Raw genomic sequence first — 14,317 nt, forward strand, 5'->3', positions numbered from 1 at the left:
AAAATCACATAGCTACGGGAATAATTTATTGGGTGGCGTCTTGTTCTACTTCACAATGGGCCACCTTTTTGGCAATTTTTACTTTTTAAAGTTCCACTAATATTTAACTTTAAAGTATGACCGTATCTTCAGTCTTTATACATAGTCACTGTCACTCACATCTCACCAGGCATCCTCCCTCTTGATGTTGTGTGTTCTTGTGTTGCGTCATTAATACAATCCACACATTTATTATATTTATAATAATAATACAATACTGCATCAAAGCCCATTTTGAAGGACCACACACTTGTAATGTTCGCACAGAAATCAGAATGTTGTTGCAACACATGGATCATGACAGGCTACTAGACCATAAGAAATAAATGAGACAGATTCAACCATGAAAATCTGATAGAAATGATGGGCATTTAAGTTCATCCCTGTCTGACTAACTTGCATGTACAGGTAACAAGTCACGTGACTCTTGAGGAAGCAGACTGCTCGTTTCGGAGCTTGTGGGCGGTGGATGGCTTTTCTATTTGCAGAGAAGAGTGCTGATTGGCTGCTGAGCAAAGTAAACAGGTGTTTCCGTTCTCTCCAATTGGCTTGTGTGGTTTTTCACCTAAAAGAAGGGGAAGGTGGACTGGATAAGAGGCCTGTAAGAGTATCCTGGACTAAATCTCCACTCTTTGTGAGATTCCAAAAAAAGTTTGTATAAACCTAAGGTTAGTCCAGAGTGACATTTGCCCTCTCCTTCGGCAGACCCCCCCTCCTCCCTTCGCCCTCCTATCACAAATGATGGTGTATAGCGTCCATTGTTGTGGCGGGTCAGTCAGCCGGGTGTGCTGGTGATAGTTTTGGCTGTGTAGTTTTGGAACAGAGGCTGAAGGAACATCCCGATTGTTCCAAAGACACACACAAACACAAAGATCCAGAGAAACAGACGATCGATCACCATGGCGACATACTTCCAGTCCTCACTCACCTGTAAGATAAAAAGAAGAGGCAGATGAAGGAGTGGGCGGATGGATGGTTTGAGGGATGTACAGCAGGGTTGGCATAGTTAAATAAAATTATTACAAATGTTTTTCGTTAACTGAAATAAATATGAAATAAAAATAAATATTAGATGAAAAACTTTCCAAAATATTTTCATATCTAACGCTTATGAGTTTTAGTACAAAAATGATTAAAACTAAAACTGAAATAAAAAATGTAAACTATGTAAATAGAAATATAAAAAAGTAACCTAATAATAATGACAATAGCTTATAACAAAATGATTAAACCGAATACATAAAACTGAAAGCTAATTGAAAATAATAATGTTATAATCTAAATGTTATAATAGTATCTAAATAATATTAAAATAACTGATGTGAACGCAGTGAAATAATTCCCTTCAAAAGTTTGTCATTATTTGCTGCACACTATATTTTTTTTTTATCAGGCATTATTCCAAACCTGTATACTGTTATTTTCCGTAATTATTTTCCATTCGCTCATTTTCTTTGTTCTCTAAAAATTGACAAAAATGCTTTTACAATGAATTTATGCTGAGGTAACTAACGGGAAAAAGAACTTCAATTGGAAAATAATCCATTTAAAATTTGTCAAGACAAACTGAATGTTGGTTTGGGAGTCTTGCTTGAAAGTTTTAGAGCTTTTAAATTTGAAGGTTTTGTAGGTCTTTATATAAATTTATGAACCATTTTCCAGATTTCTATTACCTGTTGAATTTCTTTCCCAACTCTGGTATAATGTGTCTCAGACAGCCTCGTCCCTGAATGGCGATAAATACTCAAAATACTCAAACAGTGATTGACTGCTATACAGTGGTTTTTCAAATAAAAGAAGGGGAAGATGGACTGGACGAGAGGCCTAAACGAGAATCCTGGACTAAATCTCCACTTTGTGTGAGATTCCCAAAAAGTTTTGGAAAAACCTAGCATTAGTCCAGACTGACATTTTCCCTCTGCTTCAGCAGAAGTGTTCCATGGCCAATGGGTTTAGAACAACCAGAGACAGCGTGAATAATGACAGAATTTTCATTTTTGGGTATCACTTTAAAAAGGTGAAATGTCAAAAAGATTTGAAGATGTCAAATGTGGGAGACAGGACATAGATGAGAGGATGGGTAAAAAAAAAAGATGGAGAGGTAAACATAAGATGGGAAGTTGCACGTGAATGTGTGGGAGTGAGTGGGAGAAGGGAAGAGAGAAGAGGGTGAAGGAAAAGGTTAATGTGAACAGAGACTTCATTCCGCCACACTGCTCTGATGAGGTGAGACACAGGGGACATGAACCGTAACCACGGCAAAGACTGCTAGGGGAGTTGGCATGGAGACGTCTTGTTTCCATGGGAATGAAACTGTGTGCAGGTTAAGATGATTGACAGAATTACTGAGTGCTGTTAATTTTAACCCATGTTGACTGTGTTTCTGCTCTTAAGGAGAAACCAACTGCTCAAGTTCACTTAAAAATATTGCTGAAGTTCTAAAAAATATATTGCTGACTGTTTTATCTACACAATAACATCAAAATAATGTGAAAAGATATAGACAAAACTCGCTATAAATCTATTAATACCTCTTTGGCACTTTTAATATTATAAAAGTGGCCCATTTAAAACAGTAATAGTAATATAAATATGGATTGTATGACTCATAAGAGATTTTTTTCAAGTGAAGATTTTTAGAATTGTGGGTGTATATATAATATATATATTAGTTGGAACATTTTTAAGTAATGGAATATATTTATTTTTAATATATTTGTTATGCGCCTAATCATTTTGGTTTTCATGTTAAGAAATGGATCAGATGACTTCTATCACTTGGCTAGTAAAATGCACATCTCTGTGAAAAAATAAATAAAAAATCACCTAAAATCACATATAAATCACCTCTAGTATCATCCAGCACGACTGCTGCTCTCATATGTGAGTAATGCTGAGATTCAGACGGTGTTTGACAGAATGGGACTGTAAGCCATTTAAATGCCAACAGTGAGTGTAGTGCTGATGTGTAGCTGTGCTTTAACTAAAAACCACATCTCTTTTTTTTAATGCTTTAGGACTTTCTTGTCAAAGCCTCCACATCAGAGATTATTAAACCACAAGTGTGAAGCTGCATATTGATCTGAGTGTGTCTGTGGGAATGTGTGTAAGATCTCACTGAGCTCATAATGAATGTCTAGTTTTGAATCAGGTCTGGATGATCTTATGCTCACTCTAACAGTTTTAGTGTAATTTCTAACTTTGTTTTAGATGTAGTTGCTGAAAAAAGTATGCAATATTATAATATAATTTAACAATTAGTGATTTGAACTTTGGCTTTTCTTATGTCAGTATTGCACTAGTGTACCAACCCATCTTTTCATTTTTACAGTTGAGGAGATACAGATCCAGTCACTCAGTAAGAGTAAAAGAAATAGAATCTGGACACCAGTGTTAAAGCTACAGTATTTGCCAAATTCAAAAAGGTTATAGGTGATATATGATGTCTGGATGACAATTAAAAACTTTTTTCTTTGTATTGTGATCATGATTATATAGTTATTTGATTAACTTTACATTACAATGCAGTACTTATTTTGAGTATGGCCACTGCTTTTTTTTTTTTTTTTTTTATGTCATGCTATAGTCTTTAAGTATGATACACATCCAAAATGAGATGAAACTGCCTTCCTGATTTAAAGTGCTGTTGATTTATTGTAAATCAAATTTAAATGAGTCTTCTTAACAGCATGCAGGCTGGTAGACTAATTAAACCTCTGATTCACCACATAAAGAAGTTGTGTTATAATGTTGCTTAAATTCAAGTCATTACAAAGCCAAAAGACTTTCATTCATCTTTGAAACACAAATGAAAATATTTTGAATGAAACCTGAGAAATGTTAGTCCCTCTATTCAAAGTCCATACCAAAACCTTTCTGCTTCAAAATGGTCATGAAAATGTATCTTCAGACACATGATCACTTTAGGTGATGAGGTGATTTACTTCAGGCTTTTATTCACATTTAAACACTGATCAACCCACATGACATTCGTATACTGTAGTTAAAGTGAGCTTAACCACACTTGATTAATGCATGAGAACAAACCTTACGGGTCAAATCTGCGTGGACTTTCTGGAAGGACAGAAATGTCTCAGGTTTCGAAGATGAACAAAAGTGTTCTGGTTTAGACCAACATGGGTGAGTAATTTATGACAGAATTTTCATTTTTGGGTGAACTACAGTACAGCATGCCTTCAAATTTAATTGTATAATCGCCACTTATTCCAATAATCAAAGCATGCCATTGTCAAACTGCATTTATAATTCATTGCTTATTCAATAATGTTAGCAGGCCTAATACCATTTAAGCTGCTTAGCAATGAAGTTATTTTGCTTGAACAAGAGGGAATGTTTTCATCTCATATTTCTAGTATGAATCACCAAGCTGGTTATCACTGGCACTACTCTATCATTTAAAACACAATGATGAACAGAAAGTATTATTTAAACTATGAATGATAGCATGCTATAGTTGCTTATCTGAAAATACTCATTTGGACATTCAGATGATTATGAAATAGAATGACTCACACTACGGTCGTCATCCTCGCTCTTCATGTGGGTTGCGATGAAGCGGACTCCGTCTACAGCCTCTTCGAACCCTGGGCAGGCCTGGGCCAGCAGAGCCTGGGTGAGGACCGTAGGGGGCTGCGGCTTTGCCCGAGGTAGAGCAGAGCTTTGCAAAGGATTTGAACCTCCTTCCCTGGCCTCTCTCCCTCCTTCCCTTATCCCATTTAGTCCATCTGTCGACCCCCCTCCACCACCCCCAACACCCAACTCTGCCCCAAACTGTTTAACTGAGGCCCGGTTTACATAGCATGTGCACGCTTCATTGTTCTCTTTGCTCCCCGTTGAAGAGCCACCCAGGCCCAGCCCCGCCATGAGCCCAGCTGCCAGACCCCCTCTCCCACCTTCCTGCTGTTCGTTGGCACGCCGGCGTTGGCGCAAACGCTGCCGCTCGCTGCTGTTGCGTGGCTGCCGCATGAAGAGCAAGGCGGGTAACTTGTTGAGGAACACCAACTTCACCCATGGAGGCATTGTGTGTGTGGTGGGCGACCGATGATGCACGTTCAGCACGCACACGCTTGTCACAATGGAGAATGTGACAAGCACCATGGTGAACATCAGATACTTCCCGACCAGAGGGACGTCAAGAGACGTGGGCGGCACGATTTTGGAGATCAGCAGCAGGAACACAGTGAGGGCCAGGAGCACAGAGATGCAGAGTGTCATCTTCTCCCCGCAGTCCGATGGAAGGTAGAACACTAGGATGGCCAGCGAGGTGATGAGGACACAAGGTATGATGAGGTTGATGGTGTAAAAGAGGGGTTTGCGCCGGATGATGAAGTCATAGGTGATGTCTACATAGGTTGGGTCTGAGGGGTTCTCGTTTCGACGGCCGGGGAGAGCAATGATGTCCCACTCGCCGCTGGGTGTGAAATCGTCCATGCTAGCCACATCCGCACGCAGAACCAGGTCCACTTCTGTGCGGTCATAGGTCCACGAGCGGAAACTCAGCGTGCAGTTCTGCTGGTCGAAAGGGAAGTGCTTCACCTCAATTTTACAGGCACTCTTATAGATCGCTGGTGGCAACCAGAAGACGCTTCCATCGTAGGAAACGACAGCATTGGAGTAGAAAGACACCTCATACATGCCATCAGCACTGATGGGAAAGGAGAAAGAGTGGTTAAGAGATGGTTTATTCTTCAAAGTAAGCTTTATCAGTAGCATTTGTGGCATAATGTTGATTGTAACATAAAATTATTAAGGGGGGTGCTTTCACAGTTGGTTCGATTGCCTGGTCAGAACCCAAGTACAATTGATCCCCTGTACCCTACCTGGATGGGTTCACACTGTATTTTTGGTTCTGGTACGTTTGCGTCATCAGAGTGGCAGCTATTTACCCCTTCTGCTAGGAAACGACTATGCAGGAGAAAATGGCGACATAAATGGATAAAGGTGCTTGCTCACCTCACTTCTGTACTTTGGATTCTGAAAAACTGTTGTTGTTTCCAAAGCACTAACACATAACGGCACGCATGTCTATTTGTCACAAATGTAATGCAAAGAACGCGCGAGTCAGTTTCTGCTGAAGGTGAGCGGTTTGCAGCACTTCAGACACGCTTGTCAGGAAAGTGAGACAACACATGATGCACAGTTTGGCCTATTCATTTGTCATCAATAGCGGTTCACTTCTGTGATTTAATACAATTGTGCATTTACATCAGAAATAAACTGCACCAGAGTTTGCATATACTCTACCCCATGCAGACCATCCCTTAGACAGACTCAGGTGTGGTTCGCGGGTGTGCAGTCGAGTAAAAAAAAAAAAAGCGTTCACATTATCCGAATGAAACAAACTCTGATGTCAAATGAAACCAGGTGCACACCAAACGTGCTAGTGTGAAAGCCCGCTTGGGCACAAATTGATACAGTAACATAAACAGCAACCACATTTATAAATTTGTCTTTAAAAGGTTTACAATTATTTAGTTTAAATTGTCCTTTTTCAGGTGGGACTACTTTTCTAGGTGGATAAACTTTTGGTCATTTATTACTGATTGCTTCATGCAAACAGTGCTTTACAACTTCACAGTGGTACAACCTTTTGTAAGTTTCATCACATTTGCTAGGTATATAATCCAGAAAATATCCTAACAGTAGTAAAAAATTTAACTCCAATCTGCTGAGAACATTTTTTGAAACCTTAGCGTTTGGGGCCTGTTTGTGGGTGTTTCTGCGCAAGGTTTATCAATAATACATAAAGACAAACATAGGAGAGAAGCTTGTGTTAATTAGGTTGAATTTAAAGCATCTTCCACTACTTGACATGACAGTGAAAGAGGAGGAACATGCTTTATTTACAGTGAGGTCAAGTAATGTGACACGGGAACACCACTGAGACAAAGACTGATAAGCAGGGATGATATCTACCCTCCAATGACAGAGGAAAGGAATAGGTAATGGAAAGAAATGATCAGATACCATAAAGACCATAAATACACAAAAACGGGGTGATCTTTGAGACTTACTTGTTGTAAAGAACAACATCAGGTAACCAAATATGTTTGGAGGGAAGACGGACCTTCTTCATGCCATCAAACTCATCTGGGTTCCATATTAGCCGATAGTCCTGCCACTCCTGAGGACAGAGTGAAAATAAATAACCAAGATCATCCCTGAAGAAAGCAATCCATTAGGATTAACATTCATGTCAACGGCAGAATAAACGGCTACTTTGAAGGCTGTCAATGGAGAAAGGTGTGTTTTGCAGCCAGATAATGTAGTTACACCTAGTAGCACAAGTTTACAGCAAAACCTTGACTCTTTGGATAAATCTGAAATACACAATCAATGTATAGCCTTTCCCACCACATTTTCCTCCTCATGTTATGAAAATGTCATTTCCATTTCTCATTGACCTGTGAACAGGAGGTGTAACCAATTCTACATGCTGTTAAGTTCATGTTCATCTGTCACACACACCGCTGCTCTCAGTCAATTAACAGTATATTTAGCGTATGTATAAATGATCTGTCACTTTTCATTACTAATAGAAATGTCCTAATATACTAGATTAGAAGATTAGAAATAATGACTTGAGGCCATAAATGCTGCAGACTGCAAATGAGAGCTGTCAAAAGGCGTAGCCTAGCTAACGGTCGTCATATTAATACACACAAAAAGAGTGATAAATGTCTAATGATGGTCATTTAACACACTTCCTGATGGGTTTTGGTCAGATACTGTAACTAATGTTATTATACTACATTTTTTACTCTGACACACCAATCCCATACACATACACTCTGGATAGGAAAGACACACACTGTGGCAAATCTTCCTGGGTAACCTGTACTGACAGCGGCAATAACTCCAGCCAACTGACATCTATGGTCATAGGGACCATGAGCAGATGATTCAGAGAGGGGGTGACAGAAAAAATGGAGAATGGGACAGAAAAAAGAGATGTGTAAGAGAGTACTGTATCTGTACAAACATATTTCCATGGGTTGTTTTGTATGTAAAAACAGCTTGTGAGATACTGATGATTAACTGACATTACAATTCAAACTGAGAGTGAATATTCTGCATATTCACACTCATACCCACATGTTTGTTTGTTTTTATAATTATGGTAGGAGAATTTTTATTATTGATACCTGTTGATATTAGCTATTTAATTGTGAATGTTAATCTAAGTTAATCTTTAGAAAAATTAATAATATTTAAATTTGAATATAAATCAGTGGAAAATCTACAACAATTATAGAAAAACAAAAGTGTCCGTAAAACCGAACATGTGGAAAATAAAATAGGGCATGAGTAATGTAAGTATTGACTGACCTGTGTAAGCCAGACGTTGGTGGTCATGATCTGTTCTCTCTCATGCTGTGTAGAAAAAAAAGACAGAAAAAGAAAAACACAACATTAACTACAACTTAATAATTAAAATAAATAACTATAATACTATATAATAAAAATATACCTGTATTTTTGAAACACACTTTTATTTTTTCCAACATTTATTCAAATGTATATAATATAATAAAATATAATATAATATAATATAATATAATATAATATAATATAATATAATATAATATAATATAATATAATATAATATAATATAAAGAAAGTATTCATCATGGTTCATAATTTGATCTCTGCTTTTATTGACTTCAAGGCTACATTCCTAAGCATAATGGTTCTTTTATGGATTAAGGACGATAAGAAGCACCCCTCCAGAGATGAATTATACAGGAATGACACCACTTTCATCCTTTCAGCCCAGGTAAGTGAGCTGTTGATTTACAGTCCATTACAAGCATGAAGGAAGCATGTAACCGGCTGACAGCTGAGCAGTTAACTTTAAATGATGAGTGATCAGTAAGCATGGGAAATTTGCTGCACCTGTGGGAAAAGAGCTGGCTATTTCCTGTTGTCCATACTCACTTCTTACTGCATACTGACATAATTTTACTACATTTTATTAAATCATGCTAATATAGAGGCCTCTGAGCCTAAGTTCATTATGTCACAGCTCCATTCAAGGCCTAAGTAGGCTTAATGAGCTAAGACACTCAATACCACATTGAAAACCAACCAAATTTGGAAAAAGAAGAGATCTTGATTAGACAAGAGGGTTTCATTAAATGCTTTGGCTCTGTCACTGCTGACAAATTTGATTGAACTCTTCTGAAGGGAACTAGCATTATGATTAAGTGAAGTACAATTTGTAAGGATGATAAAAGAGGCACAGCATGTACAAAAACTAGACAAGTTTAGAGAAACCTTTATTTGCATGCATATTGTATGTAAATATGAGAGAATAAAATGTAAACATGTCTACTGACCACACTGATGAGCTGTGCCAGCGAGACCATTAACTGTACTGTCACCAGTTCTGAACCATTAGTCGCTGGTCGGATCAGTTTGTTGTAATGGGCTGGATTAAGAAGATGCTCCACCAGTCTCTCTTCTGTATCTGCCCCATCACTGCCTGTAAAAGATATACTGTATATCAATATGCATCCCACATTTCATAAATATTCCCATTTTTGGGTGTGGAATCTGCTGTGTTCCTGTGGCTCAGTGGTAGAGCATTGTGTTAGCAGTGCAAATGGTTTTGGGTTCAATTCCCAGGGAACACACATACTAAAAAAAATATAAATATACCCTGAATGCACTGTAAGTCGCTTTGGATAAAAGCGTCTGCTAAATGTTATGTTATGCTGTGTAGTTTTGAGGCACAGCTGCAAAACACAAAAATCATCCTCTCAGGAGAACAGCCTGGATTCATGAATCATAACAAAATGTAACTCTTCATGGAAACCACAGAGAAAAATACAATAAACAGAGAAAGGGTGTAGAGCAAATCCAAAAATACTACTGACCTTAATGTGTATCAGTCACTCCTCTCTTCCTTCTATCCTAATGTCTCCACTGCTAAAAGGACATACTACCATAACAAAATTAACAATTCGTCTAACTTTCGCATGCTTTTTAAAACATTTTCCTCGCTCATTTGACCTCCTCCTCCACCTCTTGCATCGACTCTAGTAGCTGATGACTTTGCCACGTTTTTCATTAATAAAATTAAAAACATCAGTGGACAATTTTCCACACCACAATCCGTCAAGCACATCTGACCAGCATCTCTGGTCTCCACAGAAATCGTTGTCAAGAGAATGGCAAAGAAACTGTCTTTTGTACATATATATGGACCAGAATGAACTCAAAAAGACTTATAAATGAATCAGTCCATCGCTTCAATCCATATTCATTTATGTGTAACCCACACATTCGACTATCATGTTATAATCACTTAATGTGTATGTCTTTTAATAACTATGTGATTGCTTAAGGATACATGGTCATGTCTAGTATCTACGTAATCGAATTTGCTTGCTTGAATTAGTCCACACAATCATTTATTTGTCACATGTATCATATTCTGGTTATAGGAATCATGTCCAAAATTACACCCTGCAAGAGTGGGAAAATTCAGACCACATGCTTGGTAAGATAAACATATGATTTATGATACCCCCGAGCCAAGACAATATCTGTTTTGTCAAGACAACAGTTGAGGTGTGGCCAACAGGCCACTTTAAATACTCAGGACACCATAAAATCTTGCTTTTAGTCATGCCTGCTTTTAGTATGCTTTTAGTTTGCTTTTAGCTTTTAGCTTTGCTACCTAGCTTTAGCTTTTAGCCATGCTCTTAGTCATCACTGTCAGCTGTTCTTTGAGCGCGGTTCCAGCGTGCTTCGGCCTGCCTGCTGCTACTTAGCCACGATGAGAAGAAACACCACCTAGTCTCGTCAAACTTTACTTCTTTTCTTTTCCGTTTGAGAGTTTCATGTTCTGAGTTAGGTTTTGTAATGTCTATTTTCAACTTCAACCCGCACACACAACTCCATCTTCAGCCAACGCCCAAACACGGGTTTCCCAAGACATCACTTCAACGACTACTGAACTTCCAGCTAATCAGCGACATCGGAAAAACAAAGGGGACTCCCTTTTCACAGGAGACGCAAGTAACCTCCAGACTGTGACCTTTACTGGTGTATATAATATAATTTTAACCTCATTGAGGAACTCAATGCGAGGGCTAATTACGTGATTGATGGTTGTTCATGTCTATGCAATTTAACGTATTTCTGTAAACTTGGGATTCCATATTTCCATTCTCTTAAACTCATCTTTCCCTAACTTTCGATCTTCCTGCAACTTGTGTGAATGTGTGAGTGCGTGCGTTTATGTGTTAGATTAGTTTATATGTCTTAGATTTATCTAATAAATCCTTATTCATATTGAAAACAGAAGTATCTGGTGTTTTGTGCTTACAAGTTAATGTCTTAAACTGCCGATCTTGTTACTGTGCTAATTGATAGTGTTTTCACTATACTTTGGATATTAATATCCAGCGCAGATTTGATGTTAAACGGCTCGTTCAGTGAATCGCAGGTGCGTCTCAATGATCAGCCGTGAAATGATCTGTTCAAATTCCCTTTAAAATCTTAAATGATTCCCTTTGAGCTAAATTGACCTGTTTCCCTTACATCCGCTTGATCCTATTCCCTCTCATCTCCTTCAAGCCATTTCTCCTGCAGTTGTGCCTGCACTCACTCACATTATTAACATATCCCTCCACACTGGTGTTTTTCCCTCAACATTTAAACAAGCTCGTATAACTCCACTACTTAAGAAACCAACCCTCAACCCATCTCTTTTAGAGAACTACAGACCAGTTTCCCTTCTTCCTTCTTGGACCACTTCTCTTCTCTGTCTACATGGCATCATTAGGTTCTGTCATTCAGAAACATGGCTTTTCATACCACTGCATACACACTCAACTCTGCCTCTCATTCTATCCTGATGATCCGACAGTAGCTGCTTGCATCTCAGCTTGTCTAACAGACATTTCTTGCTGGATGAAGGACCATAACCTTCAACTCAACCTTGCCACGACAGAACTGCTTGTGGTTCCAGCAAACCCATCATTTCATCACAATTTCACCATCCAGTTAGGCACATCAACCATAACTCCTTCAAAAATTATTGAAAATCAGCTACTAACTTTCTCAGACCATATTGCTAAAACTGTCTGATCAAGAAGATCAGGCCCTTTCTTTCGGAACATGCTTCAAAACTCCTTCAAGAATCTTCAAGAATTGACTTAAAGCACATCTCTTCCATTTTTATTTGACCCTCTAACTTTAGCACTTACTATTCTAATTCTATTTAAAAAAAAAAAAATCTAACTAGCTTTCTAATCTTTTGCAGTCTAACTGTATTATTTTTGTTTATTATACAATTAACAAAAGCAAAAAAAAAAGACCTCTAACACAAGCTTGCTCTATTCTTTTTCTATTCTGTTTTCTTTTTATTTGTTATATTATTTAAAAGCCAGTGCTACATGTACTGCATTTAAGCTCACTGAGACTTGTTATAGCACTTGTATATCATTGCTCTTTTGTTGATCTTGATTGCTTCCATTGTCCTCATTTGTAAGTCACTTTGGATAAAAGCATCTGCTAAATGCCTAAATGTAAATGTAATGTAAATGTAAACACATAAATGACTCAGTGACCAACAGATAAGGAACAGCAGCTTTCACAGGGTTTGTACAGAAACTGCAAAATGAAATTCCAGGACTTTCAAGGACTACCTTTTTGGTTTTCAAGGACTAAAATCAGAGATCTTACTTATCAAACTATTTTGTTATGACTTTCCAAATTCTAATAAAGTAATAAGACAGCACAAAAGCATGGCAACTTTAACATTTGAAAGCATATTATGGCAAATTTATCGCTTTCCTTATTCAAACTGATTATTTTTCATGAATATGACTGAACTGAAAAATAAAATCTGTATCATACACTTGGGAATTATGAGCTATATCACCACTTATCAACACTACGGTGAATGACATTTAGCTCACGAGATAAAGAGATACTTGGTTTACTAGAATGAGACAATATTTTAATACTATTTTTAAGATTTTTTTTAAAATGACAAAATATTTTTCTTTTAATCATACAAATCAAAACATGCAGTTGTATTTTTAAATATTTTAATTAATCTAGTCCACCTGCAAACTCAGAGCGAGGGGTTAAACTTTTATTTTAAAATCATGTGTACAACAAATTGCATACTTAGAAATAGGGCTGCTCCGATCACGATCGGCCGATCGTTATGCGCATCTCGTCAGTAAAGCCGGTTCTCCAATCAGCGGTAAATTCCATCAGGTGCGTGACTTCACAGCATATGCACAGGAGGAGTTTTCTGGTCTGACCGGCTGAGAAGGAGATGCGCTCCATCCATTACTAAAAAGTAGTATACTTCAAGTTTATTTTACTAAGTTTACTTAAGTAAAGTTCAAGTATATTTTTAAGCATACTTTATGTAGCAAGTATAAAAATATCAGTGTTCTAGTAGTATACTTGTAAGTGTACTGTTTCAATATTCCTTGGGACTAAAATGGCCCACTTTCTAGTATATAAAAGTATGGTTTAAGTATACTTTAAGTATAACAGTAGCAAACTTTGAGTACACAACTAGTTTACCTCTATGTCTGTAGTTTGTACTGCAATTATACTAAAAGTGAACTTATAGGTTTAATGATAGTTTACTAATTAAATACTTTGTACACTTTGAAGTATAGTCTCAGTAAACTACTAGTTTAGTAGTTTTATACTACAAGTATATAAGTATACTAAGTTTTCTTTAAGTGAACTTTACATCATACTTTATGTATACAACTATGTCCATATTTAGGTTTTAATGTGTATATATTTTGTTGTATGAATATCTGAACATACAAAACACCCAAAGAAAGAACAGAGTATCTGCTTGTAAACAAAAACATTTTATTCTAGCTTCATGTATTGTTTTTTTAAACACTTTAATGTGTTTCATAAAAAATAAAGAAATAACATTTTTAACACAAAGCTGAAAAAAGATAATGAATTAGATTCAGAATGATAATCAAAATGTAGACACCCCAAAGCTTGACTGTAATTATTACCTCTTCATCAGTTGACATTTTATTCCATAACATTACAGTTTTGATGCTGTTTCATTTCAGATGATCGTGTTACATGTGCTAGTATCTGGTGTTTCTTTTTTCTTCTTCACTTGTTTTTTTTTTCTTTTTTTTGTGGAAATTCTGTGCAGAAGATGTGTACTAGCACCCTCTATCGTATAATAATGAAAACACGGATTCTAGGAATAGCTCAAATATATTAGAATAGAATAGAATAGAAT

The 14,317-nt window shown here is 37.1% G+C and overlaps 1 protein-coding gene across 1 annotated transcript; it reads right to left on the reverse strand.

The window, feature by feature from the left end:
- Positions 1-397: 397 nt before the first annotated feature.
- On the reverse strand, positions 398-9,561 carry LOC113099374 (neuronal acetylcholine receptor subunit beta-2-like). Its single transcript, XM_026264370.1, has 5 exons — positions 9,399-9,561; positions 8,389-8,433; positions 7,074-7,183; positions 4,573-5,704; positions 398-967 (listed from the first exon to the last, which is right to left on the reverse strand). The coding sequence occupies exons 1-5, from the start codon at positions 9,426-9,428 to the stop codon at positions 815-817; spliced, it is 1,470 nt and encodes a 489-aa protein (XP_026120155.1). The 5' UTR covers positions 9,429-9,561; the 3' UTR covers positions 398-814.
- Between the last annotated feature and the right edge of the window lie 4,756 nt (positions 9,562-14,317).

Source organism: Carassius auratus, unplaced genomic scaffold, assembly GCF_003368295.1.
Source record: "Carassius auratus strain Wakin unplaced genomic scaffold, ASM336829v1 scaf_tig00216933, whole genome shotgun sequence".
In the NCBI taxonomy this organism is placed as follows: Eukaryota; Metazoa; Chordata; class Actinopteri; order Cypriniformes; family Cyprinidae; genus Carassius; species Carassius auratus.